Source organism: Pituophis catenifer, unplaced genomic scaffold (genome assembly GCF_029215685.1).
Source record: "Pituophis catenifer annectens isolate HBS135680 unplaced genomic scaffold, rPitCat1.0.hap2 SCAF_4, whole genome shotgun sequence".
Lineage (NCBI taxonomy): Eukaryota > Metazoa > Chordata > Lepidosauria > Squamata > Colubridae > Pituophis > Pituophis catenifer.
Window position 1 is genome coordinate 74,711,664 of NW_027256884.1, and position 24,132 is coordinate 74,735,795.

The 24,132-nt window shown below is 35.5% G+C and overlaps 1 protein-coding gene across 1 annotated transcript in view; it reads right to left on the minus strand.

Moving 5' to 3' along the window:
- Positions 1 to 5,259: 5,259 nt before the first annotated feature.
- Positions 5,260 to 24,132, minus strand: part of BACE2 (beta-secretase 2) — a 36,071-nt gene continuing 17,198 nt past the window's right edge. Inside the window, exons 2-9 of the mRNA XM_070944282.1 lie at positions 23,174 to 23,262; positions 18,991 to 19,207; positions 16,917 to 17,045; positions 14,220 to 14,354; positions 11,578 to 11,679; positions 10,838 to 10,987; positions 9,676 to 9,844; positions 5,260 to 7,507 (exon numbers count right to left, since the gene is read on the minus strand). Coding sequence (XP_070800383.1) covers positions 7,254 to 7,507; positions 9,676 to 9,844; positions 10,838 to 10,987; positions 11,578 to 11,679; positions 14,220 to 14,354; positions 16,917 to 17,045; positions 18,991 to 19,207; positions 23,174 to 23,262 — 1,245 coding nt within the window. The 3' untranslated portion in view covers positions 5,260 to 7,253. The remainder of the gene's footprint in view (positions 7,508 to 9,675; positions 9,845 to 10,837; positions 10,988 to 11,577; positions 11,680 to 14,219; positions 14,355 to 16,916; positions 17,046 to 18,990; positions 19,208 to 23,173; positions 23,263 to 24,132) is intronic.

Sequence of the window (24,132 nt, forward strand, 5' to 3'; positions counted from 1 at the left end):
AAATAATTTTTTAAAAACCAGAGTATAGCACAAAAATAAGACAGGATTTTTAATTGTTTTGTAAAACTCAGCTAATTTATTATATCCTTTATAATGTATTGATGCTATTTGTACCTTACTTTGAGACGAAGTCCATTTTCAGGACATGAAATTATGCCTGCCATTTCTATTTTAAAATTGATTGAATTAGCAAAGATGGCAAAATTAACTGCTCTTATTAAAGCAGTGGATTAGACAGGTTTATAAGAAACTGGAAGTTGTTTGTGGATTTTCTACATGTTAAACAAAATGACAGATGACCAACAGGGATTTGAAGATTAGTTTTAACTCTGGGATAACCTGTTGACTGTTTGTTTACACACGCACATGCGTGCGAGCACACACGCACACACGCAGACTTTGGGTCGATTTGGTTATTAAATAAATAATTTCCACATTAGGAATTTTGTTTATATAATGTAGCATTTTTGTTAAATACAGATGGGCAAGTTTATAACTATTTGTAGACCCGTTATGTTAGAGGAGGGGAATATATTAGATTTTTTATGAATCTTTCAGTATTCAGCCATGGTGGATTTTATTTGTTTTGTTTAATGGTAAATATATTTGATATTAGGCTTTTTTTCCCTTTTTTTAATACATATGTTTTTTCTTTCTTTGTTGTTAGTGTTGGATATTTGTTAGTCTTTTTTATTTATTTTTTTGTTTTTTATTTTATCTTTGGCGATAAAAGAATAAACATGTTTGAAAAAATAAATTATGCCTTCCATTTCTGTAAAGAAAAAAAACAGAAAAGTAGCCATTAAATTAAATAAATATAAATTGTTAAATAATATCCAACAGCCTTTTTAATATTATACTTCTTGGATTGAATTCTCTGTTTTGGCTTCTGAGAGAATCCTAGGACTGTTTCCTCTACCTTGGCAATAATATTACAACAATTAAATAAGTTCCTTAGCTATATTGATATGACACCTCAGTTATGCCATTAACCAGTCTTTGTTGTTGTTGTTAATCATGAAGTCGTGTCCGACCCATCGCAACCCCATGGATAACGTTCCTCCAGACCTTCCTGTCCTCTACCATCGCCTGGAGACTATTTAAGCTCACGCTGACTGCTTCATGACTCCGTCCATCCACCTCATTCTCTGCCGTCCCCTTCTTCTTTTGCCCTCAATTGTTCCCAGCATTAGGCTCTTCTCCAGTGAGTCCTTCCTCCTCATTAAGTGGCCAAAGTATTTGAGTTTCATCTTCAGGATCTGGCCTTCTAAAGAGCAGTCAGGGTTGATCTCCTCCAGGACTGACCAGTTTGATCGCCTTGCAGTCCAAGGGACTCGCAAAAGTCTTCTTCAGCACCATCGTTCAAAGGCCTCGATTCTTTGGCGCTCAGCCTGTCCGTACTGTTTCATGATAAGGATAATCCCATTATTGGTGTGTGTATGTGTGTATGGGGTGTGTGTGATTCCTTGTTTCCCCCAACTCATTATCCTATTTTGACTAAAGACCTTCCAGTCTCTAACTACTTTGTTCATTCAGACTTGCAGTCCTTTATTGTTGGAACCAGTAGGAGGTTGCACCAGTTCTATATAACTGGTAGTAAAACCGGCGGGAAGCTCCACCCACTGACCCCCAACATAACTAAAACGCTTCTGCGCATGTGCAGAAGAATGCACGTGTGAGCGAGCGAAGTGAACACATGCACGCGGCCCCACTGCGAACCGGTAGTAAAGGTAAGTAGAACTCACCCTGGTTGGAACTATATATTTAAAAACGTGATCTCAGATACTTCCCTGCCCCATTTTTAAAAAATATTTCCTATAATAAAAACCATGCAACAAGAACCTGACATGTTGCAAAGTGAAGCCCCAGTCTGTAACATGTTTATTTGGAATGTTAGAATTGGGCCCCTTGGAATGACACTGAAAATTCTCATTTTCATCAAAATGTCAAAAGCAGCACAGTGCCATTTTATCATAAGATCCGCCCTTTTTATACATGTGCAGACATCATTATGCATGTACAAAACAACCTATCCGTAACTATGACTTTCAGGTCTTTTAACAGTGTTCTCTTTGCCACTGTAACTGAATCCGCCCACTTTGCCATTGGTTGTCCATTTCAGATATACTGGCCAGTTTTTCTTTTTCCAACTCCCCCTTTTGCATGGCTTGTAGTAACCATGCAAAACTTCAGATGATCACTGGAGGGCAGAAAAGAACTTTGATTTCAGTGCAGCCCAAATCTCTTAGTAACAGTCAGGCTCAATAGAAGTATAAAAGTACATATGTTGTTTGCTCACATTTTGCCTTCAAATTCCTCATCATTTTTAGTGGTAAGTTTGGAGGAGTATGGACCTGCACATGTAACATAGTGCCATATCCCTTTAAGTATCAGATATATCAGACATTATGTGGATTAAGCACAAATATATACATTGAAAACCTAAATCCATAAACCACCTTAGAGAAAAATGCTTTAGCATATAGTGTATGTCTGAAAACAAATTACCCTAGAAAGGTTTTTAATGAAACGCCAAGAGTTCAAAAATCTAATGACTGACATGTATTTTCACAACTAACCTTACAATGGTAGTTCATAATTTTGACAAGTTTTATGGTTTTATTTATCACTTATAGTGCACCGACATTATTCTTACTGTTGTACAAAGATTGAAAAGTAGAGGCATTCTTGCTGGCCTGTTCAACATATGAGAATCAATAACAAATGGAAACAAAATTAGGAGGGAAGGTGAAAGCAAGAAAATACAGATACCAATTTTTGATGTTACATAATCTTGGCAATTTGAGTGTTCTCTGAGCCTGGTTGTTTTCTTGAGAACATTTCATTACCTAAACGTCTGCAAGAAAACAGCCAAACTCAGAGACTACCAAGAACCCCTCATTTCAAGCTTGAGCTACAAATATTCACCTGTCTTGGCATTTTATTACATCTGTACATGTGGGCCTCCCTGTTTTCAGCTATACATGCATAGGTAATCTCCTGCTGGCTGATATCAGTTTATCCTCTATCCAATTCTGCAGTCTCAAGGCACAATGTTTATCCCTCTTTGTATAGTCATATAGTCACTGCACAAACTTCTAAAAAAACCTGAAGTTCACTCTGTACGGGTTAACTGTCTAGGTGATAACTGTGAGCAATTTTATGTGCAGGACACTCCCAGAGTTCATTTAGAGTTCATTCCTATTCTTACTATTAAACAACTGACTGAAGATTTCCTAAAATAAAAGGGACACTTGTTTAAGCTATTTAAGAGTTCACATGTCCAGCCCACCTCACTACAAAAGCAACAATAACTGATTGGATGGTCCTGTCAACACAATTACCTTTGTTCAATTTGTCCTTTAGAAAAATAAGGCTTGTTTTCTGATTGTTTCCACATTCTATTGCAGACTAAGTATTATTTACTAGCCAAATTCTTTTCTTTTAACCATTCTAATTTGATAATTTTGTTTCAGTAACTAGCGTTTTTAGAACATTAGTTTTGAAATTATAGAGTTTATATTCAGCTATTTTCTTCTCTTTTTTTAGTGAATGAAAAGTTTTAATCATATATGACATTAACACACAATGAGTAATACAGTGGATATCATATGGAACAGATGGTCACATATTATTTAGAGTAGCCAATTTTGGTCACAGAAATGCCTTCCTTCATCAGTATTGCGGATAAGCAAGATTCAAAGTTCTTACTGCCTTCAGGTACTTCACAAAAAGAAATGGTGTAAAAGGAACAAATGATATAAATTCCTCCAAGAATCATTGCCTATTCCAACTAAGATCCAAAAATCTTTACTGAAGATGAAATCAGCTTAGGAACAGACTAAATAAGCAGAAGTTAGTTGGCAGAAAGAGGGTTATAGGCATTAAGTTATTTTGGATTTCAAGTAAGAATATTCTATTCCTAAATAGAATAGAATTGCTGGAAAGCTCTTTAGATAAGCGCATCTATCTGCAGTGTTGATTTCATTTATTTCCAATGTGTTGTGGATTGAAAGGATGTTGTGATAATTCAAATTGCTATAAAAATTTCTAAACATTTACTTTCAGATCTTGTACTTACCTTGGTTGTGAACCAGAAACAAACGGACCAGCACCTGTCCACCCACCACACTTTGACTAGCACTGTTTTAGATAGAATTAAGACATGTATAATTCTTTACTTGTAAAAAAATGGTTTGAGAGCCATGGAGTTTTCAATTCACTGCATTTTGCCCTAAAGTACTGTAAATATGTACATTACTGCAATTTAGGTATGGTTTAGTCTTCATTAGACGAACACAAAATGTAGAATGTTTTATAAACTGCCACCACTAAGGAATAAAATCTATTAAACTTGCACACTGCCTACCTCTCAACAATTCTGGGTGATGCACAATAATCAATGCAATTAGAATTAAAAAAATAAAGCTAAAAGATGGCAAGCAAAATGAAATAAGATGGAATATAAATGCTTTGTGTGCTGTATCTTACAGTATATAATCGGATTGGTCCATGAAATCTATTTAGATAGAACCATCAAAACTGAATGAAGATGTTAGTTTCACCAAAGAAGCTGATGCTAAAAAGACAGTATTTTGAAAGGACCCATTTGTGCTTGCTTCCTTAGCTGCAGTCTACAAATATAGGTAGTCCTTAATTTATTTTAAGGACTGTTCGCACTTAAAACCACTGCAGCATCCTCATGGTCATGTGATCAAAATTCAGATGCTTGGCAACTGGTTTATACTTAGGGTGGTTGCAATGTCCCAGAGTCACATGATCCCCTTTTGCAAACTTCTAACAAGCAAAGTCAATGGGGAAGCCAGATTCATTTAACAACTGTGTTACTAACTTAACAACTGGAGTGATTCATTTAACAACTGTGGCAAGAAAGGTCGGAAAATGGGGGTAAAATTCACTTAACAAATGTCTTGCTTAGCAACATAAATGTTGGGCTCAGTTATGGTTGTAAGTCAAGGACTACCTGTACTAGTCTCTCTCTCCATGGGGGTTGCCAGTCATCTTAAGTCTTACAATGGATCCTATTTGTGCTTTCATTTGAGTCTGCTGCTTGTTTTCATTGAAGATAGATTGAAGATTAAGAATAGCTGTTTCTTGTGGAAACCATGACACCTTTCATAAAAGTAGCACAGAATTCATTGAACAAAATCAGTCCTTAACTAATCAGTCAACATGCCCATGGAAATTTTTTACATAAAAGTTTATTTCAATTTAATTACAGGTATAAATAACCTTTATGATAAAGAAAATGTCAGTTGAAATGTTTGAAACCTTAAGACTTTTCACCTTCCATGTTAAGCTTGCACACTGTGTTTTGAGGTTAAAAATGATCTTTGGCCACTGTTGCCCATCTTTTGTGACACTCAACAAGCTGCCATCTTTCTTCTCGGTTTAGATGGATGTGTTGAAACAACAATGCAAGCAAATGTCAGAAAATACAAATTTTCAGCAACAAAGCTTTCCCTCTTTCTTAATGAATCAATTATTGCTTATTTTTTCAAGTATTTGCATTTATGCCATTTATACCAAAAATGGTATTCCAAAACAAAGTGAATATGGCACTAATAAAAGGACTCAAAAGTTCAAAAGTAATCCGAGAATAATACATTTGCCATTGCAATAATTTTTCTTTCAACATCAGCACAACTAGTAAAAGGTTTTGTGTTCCCTCATGGAGATAATGGCTTACTCCTTACTCTGTGATCAGACTCTGCAACTTAGTATAATTTTAAAAAAGTAATTACAAAATATGTGAAAATAACACTACCACCACAGTAAATTTTTTAGTATTACAGGCTTTTTTTTAGTTAAGAATCATATTTATGGGTATTGTTTTAAATACATGTTCTCATATTGTGAAGGCCTTTGGCACAATTGCATCGGCAAAGACAGAGAGAGTTAGCATAGAGAAAAATATGTGAATAAGTTCCCGCTAGCATTGTGTTTGCTATATTGAAATGGTGATCAATAAAAATTGTTATTGTTCAGTAAAATAATTAAACATCTGATCATTCATAGGTCTTCACCTTTCTCAGCAGGTCACAGTTGAGTGAGTCATTTAACCGAAGAAATTCCCCTTCAATTGCATTGTTACAAATTTGATTTCTAGTCATTAGAGTCTCCACAAATTGGGAAGGGGGGGAGAAAGAGAGAGAGAAGAGAAAGAGAGACTTTGCTTTATATCTATGCTGTTTCTGCAGGATATGTGCACAAAGGCTCAAAGAACCCTTTCAAAGATTATTTATGCATGAATTCAGAAAACCAAGACATTTATGTGTGTGGTAAAGTTGTAAATGTTAAAATGTCATGAACTGGCAGTGTGTGTGTGGGAGAAAGAGAGAGAGAGAAGTTTTAAAGGGATATTCCAGTTGTGCTGAATGCGGGTGGAAGGCGATCTGCATCTACGTCAATCAGATATACCTATATCTTACTGATGAATCCCTGAAGAGAGGCACTCTTGTTTCATACTAAAGTTACACAATGGGTTTGGTTTCTGTGTTTTTCCCTGCTTCACCTTTTCAAAGAATCACAGAATAAACCATTAAAAGAAACAGATCATTTTCCAAAGAGGAAAAAAACCCTCACCTTTTAAAAAAATCTGTCTTATATTCCCCCCTTTAATTATCAATCTCTCTTTCTGCCAGCTACTGATGAAGTCATGATTCACCAAGGAACATATATTTTTAATGCCAAAGAAAAAACCACACCATTAATCAAAGAAGAAGAAATATTTCTGTTCTTTATGGCAAGTCTGATGAATGGCTTATCTCAAAAGAATATTTTGTAGGTTTTTGTTTTGTAGAGACGACAACCTTATTGGAACTATAAAAGTTTTAGCTTTTTTTTAAAAAAGAAGTGTTGTAATTGGTGCAACTGTATATCAAGCAAACAATAGAGTAGCATTTGAAATGGCTATATATTAACATAACTAAAATAATTGTTGAAGTATTAAATTTATGTTAAAGGAGAATTGGAGGTGATTTGGTGATAGACCATAGTATTTTTATAGAGTGAAGTCTGGATTTTCATCTTTGGCTAAAATACCTTAACCGTGTGCCCTGCAAGTCTGTTCAACTACACCTCCTGTAATTCTCAGCTTATATAACCATGCTGATTTAGAAGCACAGGCTGTAGTCTTAACACAACTTAAGAATCTCAGGGTGAAGAAAATGGAGTCATTCTTCATTCCCTATCAGAATACATAAGGATTCTTCACAAGTTGATCAAATTCTTCATTTCCATCTATGCCGTACTAAGGACGATTCATCGTTTACAGTGTCACAGTCAGCATAACGATGACGACACCGTGATGGAATAAGCAGCAAGATGATGAGTATGAGAAGTACAAGTCCACAGAAACTCATAAGAGTGTAAGACACAATCCACAAGATTGGTTCATGGAGAGATATAGTTGATACACAAGTGCCTGCTACATCTGTGGTAATGAAAGGGCCTTCAATTTCAGATACTGGAGAACCATGCAGTTCTATATAAAAAAATTAAAGAAAGATAAATACTGAGAGAGCAAACAAAAAGCATATACATGTTAAAAACTATAAGCCTATAAATGTTTAGAATTAAATGCCACTATACTCTGTTAAATTCAAGCTAAGGAAAATATGCATGCTACAAAAGAAACACCATATCTACATTCAGGATACTTAAAGGGAAAATGAGTTGAATTCAAAGCTATAAATTCTTATTTCACAATATTAAAAGATTTTGTTGTAACAATTGTTTTCTATGATCTGTAAAATCAAAGAAATCATTTCAATTCTGTGAAACCTTTTCCTGCGTAATGATTAATGTGAAATTGGAAGATATTCTAGACATTTAGAAACAATTTATTTAGCACTGCAAGATGGGCCTTAAGAGCATTATTTTTAAGATAAAATTTGCCTTTTCATTTACAAAAAACATCTTCATATTTCAGAAGAGTAGCAAGGCTACTGATTCACATTTTCCTTCCTGAGATGATTCAAGCGTAAGATCACTTCTCACTACCAAAAAAGTCAGTGGTCCATTGTTTATGTTTATGTGTATGTCTTTATGTGTAGGCACCTATGTGATTAAGTATACAAATTTTTTTTTAAAAAATAATTTGATATCTAAATAATTACTTTGTTCTTGAAATACAATGTATTCTTTTCTTCTTTTGATCAATATAAATAGAGCATCTTGCATGCATAAGTTGTTCTTGCCAGTTTCATCAGTTTCAATAGGAAAGCATTTAATAATCCACTGAAAATGAAGAAACAGATCCAAAGTTTCTGTAAGTGTTTGAAAGAAACTGAGTCCCTCAATCCATCCTAGGAAATTCACAGGAAGCCTTCAGAAATCAAAATTGCTCTGCTTGATCTATTGGCAACATTGGAAGATTAAAAATCACAAAAACACATAGAAAAATAGGGTCAAGATGACAATGTCAATCCCATACAAAGAAAATCTATACAAGATATTTTATAGATGGCATCTCCCACCGGCATGTTTGGCTAAAATGTTTCCAAGTACATCACCAATGTGTTGGAAATGCAAGACATAAAAGGGGACATACTACCATCTCTGGTGGTCGTGCAGGAAGGCACAACACTACTGGCAGGAGATTAAGAGAATAATTGAAGAAATAACAAGGCAAAAAGTAGAAATGAAACCAGAATTTTTCCTATTTGGAATGACTACACCACAATACACTAAAGAGATAAAATATCTTACCATCCACATTTTGACAGCGGCACATATAGTGTACGCTCAAAATTGGAAATCCGAACTATTACCAACAGAAGAAAAAATAATTGCAAAAATAACTGAATGTGCGGAGATGGACAAGCTCACTAAGGAGCTTCAAGAAAAAGAGGATACCGATTATTATTTAGTTTGGCAAAGATGGTACCTATGGCTAGAGGGAAGGATAGGGCCAACAACATAGGACATCAGGAGAACTCAAATTAAGAAACATAGAACTAGTCACATGAGAAGAGTTGTATGATGGTATAAACAAATGGTTAACATGACTGTAGAAAGATACAGCTCAAAATGTATAAAGTATATCAAAGTGAAAGCAAACTAATCTGAAAACTGTAAGATAAAGGAAAAATAAGGGAAATAGAAATTAACCACTGATGCGAGAGTTTCTTAAGAGCTAGTCAATAGACTTCTTGTTTCTTTTTTGTTCTAGTACTGTATTAATGTATGTGTTTGTATGTATTTGTGTTTTACGTTTGTTCATGTTAATAAAAAATTTAAAAAAAAAAGAAAAGAAAAATAGGGTCTCCAGTACAGAAGCCACTTCTATTTGTGACCCTCAGGTTTGATTTTTTTTAAAAAAAATTTCAGTTCAAAAGGCACACTATAACCCTTTAGCATTTCCTCTATTTATAAAAATATGTTTGAACTTTAACATGAGCCCTAAAAGTATTCATAAAGAAGTTAATAATTGCAGGCCATTGTTTGAAAATAAGTCAACCTAGGTAATAAAAAGATAAAAGGTAAGATGAAGTGGTAGGAGGATCAGGAAATGGATATTCTTTTGGCTGGCCAAATTTACCAGCTATTTTGTAAATTAAGAAGCCACCCTCCCATCCGGATAGCCAATTCCAAATTGAGATTCCTGCTCTAATATCTGATTCCCTCTCTCTTGTTTTACCCATCACTTACCAGCACAAGAACTTAATGCAAATCCCACTCTCTTTTGGGCTCTATCAAAGATGACATAGAATCCTTCCATCACTGTAGCCCCAATAACCAAGGCACTGGAGGAAGAGGAGATACCAAACCGATAGCAGTCTAGATTCTGCCCAATCCCTAGAATCGGCTGAATGTAAAGCTGTTTTTTTTGAAAGACATAAAAGATGATTAAAAAACCAAACTATACCTCAATGAACACTGAATAAAACCAAATGATTTTTTTTAAAACTGTAAAATAAATGCAAGGCTTTAAAGGCAAGAACAATCACCATATACCAGTCGAAATGGTCAGTTTATATTTCACATAGACATTTAAATACCTTCTGACTGGTATAATTTATCCAGATTCGCTTTAGCTTAAATATGGCTACTGTGGTGATAAAATGCAAAGAGAATTCTACAAAACTGAAACAGCATCATTAAATAAAAACTGAGCAGTCAACCTTGTTAATATCTAGATGGGAGACAACCACAACATCTATTGTTGTAAGCTAGGTTACAGTAAACTAAAACCTGGAAAAAACATTCTGCAAGAAGACAAAGGCACAGAATTTTCATATGATGCCAAACAAAACAATAGAGGAATTGAGCATGTCTCAAATGATCTTTGCCCTTTTCAAATTAAGCTGCTAGAAGGGCTGTGCAAAGGTTCAAGGTTGCTTCATTTTGACAGAGGATTGAATAAAACACTTCCAAACTATTTGTGAAAATACCCCATGCTCTTCCCCTCGATAAGCAAAGTGGTCATGTTTTGTCCTGAGGCCTCCTGAAGCTCCAGTAACTGGACAAGGCTGCTGTGCATCCTGGCTTTTATCCACACACAACAAAGGAGCAGGAACTGCCATGCTTCCAAGTCCCGGTCATTTCTTCTCTTTGATAGGGAGAACTGCACAGTCTCCATGACATGAAACACTCCATCAAGGTAAAGCTAAGCCACCTCCTGCTGGCTTTGCTGTTGTCAAAAGACCCACCAAGACTCTCCCTGAATGGGAATAAGCATCACTACTGGAATCTTTAAAAAGACACACAAGCAGCAATATTTATAATGGGATGCACATGTTTAGCACAAGATTATTCCAGGTCCATCTTCCTTGTCATAAATATTAGTAACAGTAAATTAAGAGCTCCAGACCTGTGGAAGGATAGTGATTCGAAAGGACTGGCTGGAATTAACATCTCTCAGATAGATAGAGATCTTAGGAAAGAGGGTCCAAGGATTTTCACTTTTATCCCAGCAGGCAAGCTGTGTGCCACTCCAAAATCCAGATGTGAATTCTTGGATCTATAAGGAAAAAGGAAAAAAACAAACAAAAACAAACTCTGTCCCCACCTCAAATGTTTACTGTTCAGCATCTATACAAGGTCTCTCTATTACCTGACTTCAGTGTTCGTTTCAGTTTTAACAAATTGGATCATAATGGTGCACCAGTCTCTTAATCATGGTGTTTATTCTCATAAGAAAAAGTAGGTATACTTTTAGATGTGTATATGTTTCACTGTATTTATTAATATGATCCACATTTTGAACTTTATACCATGTGTAGAAAATCAATCTTTAAAACAAATACAGCTATGCCTTAAAAATAAGATTAAATACATATCCTGTTTAGGGTTACCAATAACAAAATAAACATTTTATCCCTGAATCTGCTGCATACATGAAGTTTTTAATACACTGAGACCATAGATTTTTATAGCACTGAAATTTAACTTATATATGCCTCCATCAAGTCTCCACCCAAAAAGGAGAAAAAAGAATCTAATTTAGTTACAATCTTTTGATTACAAAATAACTCCCATCATACTATAAGCATTGAAAATAATTCCTTTAAGAACTTAACGCGGGAGACAAACTCTTAAGCCATAGCTTACCAAAGAAGTCTGTGTAATGGCTCCCACAACAGCATTAAAGACATTTTCTGGCAGCCGCAAGAGAGTTGTTCCACTATCCACAATTGCTTTGTCTGAATTGTACTGAAAGTGGGGGGGGAGGAGGGAAGAAAACACTTGTCATAACAATTAGCAAGTCAATAATAAACGTTTGGGGGAGAGAAGGTGAATGAAAACATATATTGAAGGGCCTGGGCAGTATCAGATCATCTGAAACTTAATTCATACTATGAGGCAATAAGGTTTTGAAGTATCTTGACTTGAAGAGTAAGGTAAGGTATTTCCTAGCACAACAACCCAAAAGGAATCATAAGACCAGCCTTGACTTCTCTTCTCAAGTGTCCCTATAGTATAAATTAACTAAGGGCATCTTGATGGACCTCATCCTTTAAATGACCTTCTTACCTGAAAATGAAAGAGATGACTTTCCATATCTAGTTCATTTTTATAGCAAAGTAAAGATAAAATGATCACAAGCAACTATGCCTATCCAGTCTGTAGGACCTACTTTAGATTTTTTAAAAATAGAACCCCAAGTTCTTCTACTTGGGGACACATAAAAAAGAAAATGTGATAGAATTATTCTTATGGAGATTGATAATTCTGCTAACTAGTAAAACTCCAGTTGTATTGGTCTTCAACTCACAACTAGGTCAAACTACAATGATCTGCTAGTATCAGAGGAACCAAATAAAGCTATCTAGTTGTTGAATATATTAGAGGTATCCAATATTTTAGAGGTGAAGAACATGCAAAATGATACACTTGATTTGTCACACATTTAAATTTAAGGAACAGATGAAATGTCATTATCTATACAAATCTGTTCCAACACCACTCAATTTCCACTCTGTTCTTTCCAATTTCCCTGGCACATTTTCATAACCATAAGAAATCTTTTTTCCCCATAGATCTTCTCCCTCTTCCCCTTAACTCTTTGATCTTTATATACCATTAAAAAGCATGGTGCCTTTGAGCATATAATCAAAAGTAGAACTATTTTTTTTTTCAATTCCAATCCTTCTAAGAGCATGCATTATTTTTGTCTCCATATTCTATGCTGTCTTTTTTGAGCAGCCCAAATGGAAGCATCTATTATTTTTCATTGTCATTACAATTCACTCAAAGGTGGAGAAAATAACTGGTAATCCTCGACTTACAGCAGTTTGTTTAGTGACCATTCAATGCTACAATGACACTGACTTATAACCGTTTTTCACAGTTATAACTTTTCCAGCCTCCCCATGATCATGTGATTAAAATTCATATACTTGGCAATTGGTTCAATTTATGTTGCTGTATTCCAAGGTCATGTGATCACCTTTTCCAACCTTCTGACAAAGTCAATGGGAAAGCCATTCACTTAACAACCGGGTTACTAACTTACCAACTGCAGTGATTCACTTAAAAACTGAGGCAAGAAAGGTCGTAAAATGGGGAAAATTCATTTAAAAAATGTCTCACAACATAAATTTTGGGCTTAATTGTGAAGCAAAAGTAATCAAGAGCCTTAAGATAAACTAAAGGCTCTTTATATTTATAGTGGGATAAATAAACATAATTGGTGTCATTTTATTAGTAATATTAATTGATCACACCAAAATTAGACAAGGACCCAAGTGTTAATATTTCCCAATCAACTGTATTAAAGTATGTGAGGAAGAGAAATTGAAACCAGAAAAAGACCTAACACAAACTAAACTAGGTTAATCAATTAATTTAATTTATCAGAAATCTAATCTTAACAATGGTATTTGCTTTTATGCAATTTAATTTCAATAAACTTGCACTAGAAAAAAATCCCACTGAACTCATTACAGACTAAATCTGTACAGAATTTGTAAACCTGCCACTTAAGTTTCTATGTTATACAAAGAAACAGGTATAATGCAAGACACTTCCAAAAGCTTTGGGAATTCACTTAAAGTTCAGATATATAGAAATGGTGCTACAGAGCAACTGAAAAGATAGAGTATATCTGAGAAGAAATATACGCAATCTGATTTCTTTTTTTATTCATTTAAATTTATTGGCTGTCCAACTCTGGACTTTGGGTGGTATAAAAATAAATAAATAAACAAACAAATATTCCTAAAAATATAAAATCATATAGACATCAACCACAGGCCTTGGATTTTTAGTTTAATTGATACGTATACCCCATATCGTACTTTGCCTAAACTTCTTCGTGCACATCTAAGATTATACATTTACTACTGCTCAACTTTTATTTGTCACTCAAATACTAATTGGCATTGATTTATTTAACACTATTTTTATACAACCAAGTTTGGTTAGGCTTGTAAAACAAAAATAATAAGTAAAGTCAACAATGAAATAACTACAGTAAAATGGTTACTCATTTTACATATCAATCTGTTTCCCAAATAACCATTAAAAACATATTAACTAGTTTGAGGAAGGATAATAAACAAGTTCTTGGCAAAATATTATGACAACCATAGAGAAGGACAATTTTCAGGCCTATGTTTCTTTGTATTCATGCAGAACTCCATGCCCCATTCTGCATATGCAGAGAGAATCCGTGGAACAGATCCCACATATGTGAAATTTGTCATTAAGTAGAAGAATATTAAATTATAAATTTTATTTATTAAAAATACCTCTTTGCAGTCCAAGTTAAGGTTCTGGCCCCCAACTTCAAATTTCAGTATTTCAACTTGATAATACCACTCTTTTGTAATAGGTGTATACCAAATTTTTCCCTTGTATAGGCTTGGTTCAATCCCACCAAATACCTGAAAAAAAGTTAAATTTACTGCATCATATAATAAAATATAATTAAGTTACAAAATATGTCTACAATCTAACAGATGGTCTTCAAAATGATTCAATTACAGTAATAAGTATATAAATACATAAATTCAATATGAGATCTGGTTTTTCAGAACAGTTAGTCAATCAAAACAACTTTTAAAAAGTTGATGAGAAATAACTAGGCTTGTAAACAAACTACTTTTTAGAGAGAGAGAGAGAGAGAGAGAATACATTTAAGAAAGGAATATAGGATTTAAAATAAAAGCCTTACAATCTAAAATGTTTTTTCTAACAACATTAATGGAGCTGTACAAAGAATTTGAAAAAGGGACATCGCAACATTCTGAGGTGTGAACAAAATATTTGAAGCATTAAGGTGATTGCCTCTTATGTGTACAGGTAGTCCTCCACTTACAACAGTTCATTTAGTGACCATTCAAAGCTACAACATAACTGAAAAAAGGGACTTATGACCATTTTTCAGAGTTATGACCGTTGTAGCATCTCCACATGATCAAAATTCAGATGCTTGGCAACTGACTCGTATTTATGATTTCTGCAGTGTTCTGGGATCATGTGATCATCTTTTGTGACTTTCTGACAATGGGTTAATCACTCACTTAACAACCATGTTACTAATTTAACAACTGCAATGATTCACTTAACAATTGTGGCAAGAAAGGTCGTAAAGTGGGGCAAAACTCACTCAACGAATGTCTCACTAACCAACATATATTTTGGGTTCCAATGTGGTTGTAGGTTGAGGGCTACCTGTACATACAATTATATCAAAGGCTTTTTCTGGTTGTCAGCACATGTCTATGCACATTTGAAAGCAGGGAAAATCAAAGGAACCACAGCAAACCTCCTGAGACACAGATTCTTTAATTTTTTAAGAAGGGGTGCTTTGTAAAGCATCTCTTGATAATACTTCATCTGAGTTAGCCTAAACAACTTTTCACTTTTAAGCCTATGCATTTAAAGTTATGGCTAATAATCTGGGCTGCATATCAATTTCAAAAATTACTTGGACCCAAGAAGATTTTTGTATCATAAATGTTATTAATATAATTTAAATAGTTCCTCCATCTCTGAACAATGAATAGCACATCATTTTCAAACTGTTCCATTTCTGTGTGTTTGTTATGCTGCTATAATATATACAATTCTAGTTGATTTCTAATTGGTTGAATACCAGAGAGGTCATCAACTAAAGATGTAGGCCCATGTCTTTAAGAGACTGTCCTGTGTGGCTACTGGTATTCCTTTCACAGCTGAAGAGGGGAATTTTTCTCTAAAGCTTTCTCAATAGTTGGCATTCCTATGAAAAATAGGGAATTCCACAGATCTGTTCATCAGAGGAAGATGGAGAAGGCAATGAATCTACTAGATTTAAAGACTTCCTATTTTGAAATTTCACAAAGCTTGCACACCTTTCTCCACACCTTTCTATTGTTAAGATGAAGCAGTGGAGATGAGTTCAAGTAAGGCTGCAGAACAAAGTTCAATGATATTTGTGACTTCTTACTACATTTATTTCTTCAGCTGACTGAAATGTCAATCCAAATGTTGACCATGTAAGGAGTAGATGTCCATCCATACAGGGTAGTCATTCTTCTGATGAATTGGGAATTGGGGAAGTTGTAGTCCCAATATGTCAGCAAGTTAAAAAGCCGGATGGGCATTTATATTTTTGTGTATCATCTAAACATTAATTTTAACTTAAGAGATCAATGAAAAAAAATCAGATCACAAATTTGAATAAAATGGGGTTCTGCAACCCATTTTTGTGTTGTTTGCTTTTTAAAAGTAGCTTACTGGGAGGAAAATCATCACTAGTAGTACAAATGTCTCTATGTTATGTCCTTTTAAATATTAAATAGCTTTGAACTATATACTCGTCTAGTGTAATTCTAGGAAAGCAAGTACCATTGAACTTAATGGGACACATTTTAAAAATAAAATACAGATAGGATTATTACTATTTTCCTCGCACAATAAATTACATTTAAAATACTGAATTTTAAAGAAAAACAAAATGAACAAGAAGAAAAATTCTTAACTTTCTTTAAAAAAAAAAAAGAGAAATTATGGTTATTGTGTACAGAATGTATGCATTTGAAATTATGTTTCAATCTATGTTTATGTTGAAACCATTACGGCTCAGATCTTATTGTTCAGTTTTTAACATTATTAAAAGCAAAGTACTGGAAGATTGATAATTCAGTTGTGATTGTCCAGGTTATACATTGATTCAATAATTTATGAGAGTTAACAAAAGAAAAGATATCTTTAAACTTGAACTTTAAAATCCATCAGATATATTTGGGTCACTATTAAGCTAATTGTAAGAAATAATAATAAAAGTTATGACAAGTCTATATTCCATCAATTTAATCATCAATTAGGAGAATTTAGTAAACTGCCATAGCCATACAGTTTCTAAAGGATATGAGAAAGATGTCAAGTGATTGGATTTAATTATATTTAGTAGCCTAAGAAAATGCATATTTTCTCTAACATTCAACCTGACAGATACCCACAAGACTACCTCCATTAGTACCAGTCCCAGACACAGGCAAACTAGGTCCACACATCTGCAGGGAAAAAACATTGGGGATCTTGGCTTGATTCACAATAGAATCAAAGAAAGTCTCCACAGAACTTGAAGGCTGTTAAAAAAGAAGAAGAATAAGAATTGCAAAACTTCCGTTGTACACAAATTGAAGCACTGTGAATAAATTGATAGAGAGCAACCCATGCAGAATACTTTTGCTGGATAAAAGGAATTTTAACAATGAATTACAAATTTATTAAATTAAGGTTATTAAAACCTTAAATTTATGCTATACATTAAACATTGAAGGTAATTGCTAGCATTCATTTAAATCCTTTCATCTATTCATTTTTTATTGGTGTCATAGCTTTCTTCCTAAAAATCTTGATTCAAATGTCTTAAAATTTGCCACAATATACTGCATTGTACAGTATATAAGGGAACCATTCTTGCTTAAATTTTGATAGTTCTATTATGGTTATAAATGGTCAATTTTGCCATTGCTGTATATTCTCTAATTTTGGTCTTCCAATCTAGGTTGTGGCCAGCCCTTCCAGAAACATTTCCAGAGGAAATTATCTATGTATTCAAGTTGTGGTCAATTAGGCAAATAAATAGAGGGGAAGAGGAGAACATATTATTAGAAAATTTTCCCATACAATTTTTATTTATTTATGCTTCCTAGTTGTTTCTTTGCATGTCATTCAACTGTTACTATGCAATATAGTTAGGTTTTTTTTTCTATTTGTATTTCTTTATTTTAATAATAAATAGCTAAAACTTCAGTACAATTGGCGCTCAGGTTATGACCACTCATTCAGTGATCATTTAAACTTGTGATGGTACTGAACAAGGGGACTTATGACCAGTCCTTGGAGTTCTAGCCAGTGCAGTGATCCCACTGTCATTTGATCACAATTTCAGATGTTCCCTGCTTGCTTCCCACAAGTATCAGTGGGGAAGCTGACAGCAAGTTGGAAGTCACAGTTGTGTATGCTTCCACACTTAATATCTGCAACCAGGACTGCCAACCTGGACTACCAGAACTGAATGACACAGTGACTTTATGGCCATGTTGCTTAGTGATGACAGTTCCAGTCTTAATTGTTGTTGCAACCAGAGAACTACCTGTACTTCTTCTCCTTCCAGAAGCATTTGGGAAGCTCGTAAGCTTAGATGGGGGATGTCCCTCTATGTTACACTGTCTATGGATTAGAAGGTAGTAAACAACCATCAAGTAGTAGTAATCATCCATAACCATATCCAGTCTCTTTTTAAACCATCTAAATTGGATGGCCATTTTTTAATAAGCTGGCAACAAATTTCACAGTATAAAAAGAATTTCCTTTTCCATATAATTATTTCAATACATGATCTTGTATCAAAACAAGACAGAGACAGAGGATGGGGAAAAAACCCACTTCCTGTCCAAGTTAGCTAGGCCAGACGTGATTTTATATACTTCTATCATGCTCATCCAACAATAAAGAACTCAAATGTGATAGTCTTTTTTTTTAACAGGGGAGAAGCAAAGGTGTCCTAATCATTTGGCTGTTCGTTTTCCCCCACCTTTTCTAGCATTATAATATCCCTTTAAAGGTGTGTGGTGAAACTGTGCACATGTGGCCTCATGAACTTTAATTTAGTTCCCATTAATTTCATTTCCTTTAGATTTAAATACAGATAATACAATTATTTCCCCTAATTGCATTTAGTAATTTGGGGGTAAATTTTGCAGGATGGGAACACCTGTAGCCTTGGAACTGCAGGTTCACCTCTGTCTCATAAGAATAAATGTAAAACCATTTTAATGGTTTAAATGATAAAATAATTTTAATGATATAATATTTATCATTATTGAATCAGTATGTTGCTGATTTCAAAAGCTAACTAGGGATAACTTGGATAGTGCTTGGATGTGAAATCATGCAGGAATACTAGCAATGTAGATTAGGATACAAATCAGTAAAATCATAGAAGCAGCTTTGAAACTTTCATTTGCTCACAGTATCTGCTTTTATTTTCATATAAACAAACTGATGAATAAGACATCCAGTTACCTTAGCCAATATACTGTATGCCAAACCAAGGATCCCTTGCCACTGAATGCCTTTTAAAAAGAAATTTTCAGATTGAAAAATGGTGGCAATGTTGATGATATAAGTGCCATTTATTCCTTTAGGCATTCTAATGACATCTGTTCCAAGAATTCCAATCCAACTTCCCTGGGTATATTTAACAGTAACCTCAACATTCAGTGATTTGTATGTGTTGGATCTAAGGAAAGAAACAAAATGTTATAAACCAAGTTATTCCATATTCTGTGATAAAAGCATCATATACACAGTCCACCTTCATTCTCAAGAATAGCAATTATATCTATTATGTAAAATCAGCAAAACCCCACCAACTAAGCAATACAACCAACCAAGCAGTATGTGGTACAACCACCATTTTCCAGATACCACATCAGTCAGGCAAATGTTTCCTCTCCATATATCCTTGCATACATTTCAGTCTTTTAATTTATATGCAATAAATTAGTTCTACCACATAAAGTAAGACTGGGGCTAAGGACTTCCTTCATAAAGGGCTACACCTCCCTTCATTTTAAATCTTCATTTTTGCTGTGAAAATATTATGCACTAATACCATTTCTTGTAGAATGTTGGGTATCATTTACATTCCATCACAATTAAGCTTGTCCTGTTACTAGATACTAGTTGCAATATCTGAAATAGAAGCATGCAACTATTTCATCTGAATTTAATTTAATTTAATTTAATTTAATTTAATTTAATTTAATTTAATTTAATTTAATTTAATTTAATTTAATTTAATTTAATTTAATTTAATTTAATTTAATTTAATTTAATTTAATTTATCACATTTCTATGCCGCCCAACTCCTGAGGGACTCTGGGCGGCTTACAGCAAAAATAATGCGAACAATGAACATAGAAAAATTATTTAAAAACATTATAAAAACATTTTAAAAACATTAAAAACCCATGCACATCATTCATGGCCAGATCTCGCAAGATTGCAACAGCAAGATCAATGGCCCCAGCCTGCCGGAAAAGCCAGGTCTTCACCACTCTCCAGAAGGCCAATAGGGTGGGGGTAGTCCGGACCTCAGGAGGTAACTGGTTCCAGAAAGCTGGGGCAGCCACAGAGAAGGCCCTCCCCCGCGGGCCCGCCAGCCGGCATTGTTTAGCTGACGGGACTCGGAGGAGACCAACTCTGTGGGATCTTATCGGTCACTGGGAGCTATGAGGTAGAAGGTGGTCTCAAAGATAGCCTGGCCCTGAGCCATGTAGGGCTTTAAAGGTAATAACCAACACCTTGAATTGTGCCCGGAGACCAATAGGGAGCCAGTGCAGCTCGCGGAGAATTGGTGTAATGTGGTGTAAGACAACATGACCTTTCACTGCATTAGTAGTGCACTTTAATAAGTGCAATTTTAACCTGCCTTATGTCATTTTTATTTAATGCCCTTCTTTGCCAAATATTAGACCTTTCTCTAGCATGTAATTTCAGTTGGGTAACAAATGACCTCCCTGCTGCCAAACCCCACATTTTTCTGTTCATTTATCAGTGCAGAGTTGAAGTATTCATTCACTATTTCAATAATTTATTTATTAAATGTATTTATTTATTAATTTTTATGCCACCCATCTCACTGGTACAATGACTCTGGGCAGCTTACATTATGATACAATATGGTAACATTGTTTCATTGTATATACAGTCAGGTCCAGAAATATTGGGACATCGACACAATTCTAACATCTTTGGCTCTATACACCACCACAATGGAGTTGGAATGAAACAAACACAATGTGCGTTAACTGCAGACTGTCAGCTTTAATTTGAGGGTATGTACATCCAACTCAGGTGAACGGTGTAGGACTTACAGCAGTTTGTATATGTGCCTCCCACTTGTTAAGGGACCAAAAGTAATGGGACAATTGGCTTCTCAGCTGTTCCATGGCCAGGTGTGTGATATTCCCTCATTACCCCAATTACAATGTGCAGATAAAAGGCCCAGAGTTCATTTCAAGTGTGCTATTTGCATTTAGAATCTGTTGCTGTCAACTCTCAAGATGAGATCCAAAGAGCTGTCACTATCAGTGAAGCAAGCCATCATTAGGCTGAAGAAACAAAACAAACCTATCAGAGAGATAGCAAGAACATTAGGCATGGCCAAAACAACTGTTTGAAACATTCTCAAAAAGAAGGAATGCACCGGTGAGCTCAGCAACACCAAAAGACCTGGGAGACCATGGAAAACAAGTGTGGTGGATGACCGAAGAATTCTTTTCCTGGTGAAAAAAACACCCTTCACAACAGTTGGCCAGATCAAGAATACTCTCCAGGAGGTAGGTGTATGTGTGTCAAAGTCAACAATCAAGAGAAGACTTCACCAGAGTGAATACAGAGGGTTCACCACAAGATGTAAACCATTGGTGAGCTTCAAAAACAGGAAGGCCAGATTAGAGTTTGCCAAACAACATCTAACAAAGCCTTCACAGTTCTGGAACAAGATCCTATGGACAGATGAGACCAAGATCAACTTGTACCAGAGTGATGGAAAGAGAAGAGTATGGAGAAGGAAAGGAACTGCTCATGATCCTAAGCATACCACCTCATCAGTGAAGCATGGTGGTGGTAGTGTCATGGCGTGGGCATGTATGGCTGCCAATGGAACTGGTTCTCTTGTATTTATTGATGATGTGACTGCTAACAAAAGCAGCAGGATGAATTCTGAAGTGTTTTGGGTAATATTATCTGCTCACATTCAGCCAAATGCTGCAGAACTCATTGGACAGCACTTCACAGTGCAGATGGACAATGACCCACAGCATACTGCAAAAGCAACCAAAGAGTTTTTGAAGGGACAGAAGTGGAATGTTATGCAATGGCCAAGTCAATCACCTGACCTGAATCCCATTGAGCATGCATTTCACTTGCTGAAGACAAAACTGAAGGGAAAATGCCCCAAGAACAAGCAGGAACTGAAGACAGTTGCAGTAGAGGCCTGGCAGAGCACCACCAGGGATGAAACCCAGCGTCTGGTGATGTCTATGTGTTCCAGACTTCAGGCTGTGATTGACTGCAAAGGATTTGCAACCAAGTATTAAGAAGGGAAAGTTTGATTTATGATTATTATTCTGTCCCATTACTTTTGGTCCCTTAACAAGTGGGAGGCATATATGCAAACTGCTGTAAGTCCTACACCGTTCACCTGAGTTGGATGTACATACCCTCAAATTAAAGCTGACAGTCTGCAGTTAACGCACATTGTGTTTGTTTCATTCCAACTCCATTGTGGTGGTGTATAGAGCCAAAGATCTTAGAATTGTGTCGATGTCCCAATATTTCTGGACCTGACTGTAGAACACATACACATTTCATATAAGCATGTATCCATGTGTGGCACTGCAGTCAGTCACATAGGAAAAAAAAGAAGAATGTTGTTGCCTATTTACAAATTATAACTGTGGCATGCCAAGCTTCTTGTGAAGGAATGTTGACCTGATTCCCAGGAGGAAGGGAGTGTTTTCCAGAGGAGCAAGAGACATCACAATTTGGTATGGGATAAAAAGGGTAAAAATGGCTCCTCCCTAATAGTTCCTAGAATATTTGTTTTATGGTGCAAGTAGTTTGACATGATTTTTATCTATAGGTGAGGAACAATAGGGGAAACTGCTGAGAGAATCACAGTGTGTCTTTCTTGGCTTTAAGAGCCTGACACTTCTCAAACAGTAATAGGATGGACTAAAGATTCTTTTTTTTTTTTTCATCTTTAGAACACTTATTTTCTAAAGAGAAGATATTGCCATGCTGGAAGAATCATATCATGTGTATCAATTAAATAATTCTAATAGAGATACATAACCGGAAGTGTGCTGGAATACTTAAATAAGAAATGGGGAGGTTGCATCCCATTCAATGTTCTGTAAAGAAAAGCTTCTATCTAACTTTTGCTATTTTTTTCCTGACATTTCTTACAAACGTCAATACAATTTCCTAAGGCAGGGGTCCCCAACTCCCCCAGTCCACGGACTGGCACTAATCTGCACAAACAAGCAAAGCCCCATCTGCAGGATGCAGGCAGCATGCAAAATCATGTCCCCCTCTGGTCTGCAGAAAATCCTTTTTCCATGGAACCAGTCCCCGATGCCCAAAAAGTTGGGAGTCACTGTCCTAAGGAATGGGAAGTAGAGATCAAAACACTTACTTTTCTCTGTCGAAGTATGAGGTCAGATCTGTATTTGGTGCACCTGAAACTGCAAAATTGCTGCTTCCTGTGTCAACTAGAATATTTAACTGTTAAAAAGAAAAGAAAGTTATTTTTGTATTATATTCAGAGAAATTGATTTTTAAAAAAGCTTTTGACCTACGTGTGAAATGCAATTTAAAAATCATTACTTTTTCAACTTTTCAACCTTTAGGGTTTGGATGGTTCTTGGCTAATGGAAATATATTTAGATCTTTAAATTTTAAAGTTCTACTAGACCAGTGATGGCTAACCTTTTTGCCATCACATACCAAAAGCGGGGGGTCATGCGGGGGGGGGGGTTGCACGCATGCATGCCCACATCCATTATTCAATGTGCCCCACCCCCACTGTGCATACATGCACTCCCTCCACTTTTGGCACATGATGGCACAGTGGGCCCAGTAGGCCTGTTTTTCACTCTCCCCAGGCTCCAGAGGCTTTCTTGGAGCCTGGGGAGGGTGAAAATGGCCTCCCCCCCCCCGAGGCCAGAAACAACCTTTTTCCCGACTTCTGGTAGGCTCAGAAGGCCCAAAAATCAAGTGGCTGGCACGCACATGTGCGCTGGAGCTGAACTAGGGCAATGCTTGCGTGCCCACAGATATGGCTCTGCGTGCCACCTGTGGCACACGTGCCATAGGTTCGCCATCATGGTACTAGACTATCCTGTGACCTGTTAGGTCATCCTTTGAGAGAAAGGATGTATAATCTGATGGGATCAGAATGAATATTAAATTTTTATGCTGACTGTATTTTTTTTTACCTCAGTGTTGGACAGTTCCATGATCTTCTAAGAAGAATATATATCATAAGCAGAAAAATAACTGTAGTGGCAAATACACTAAAATAATAAGTCAAATTTATTTAGCTAAATGTATAGATAGAATGATGTGGGTGGGGAAATAAGCAGTAGGGGTGAG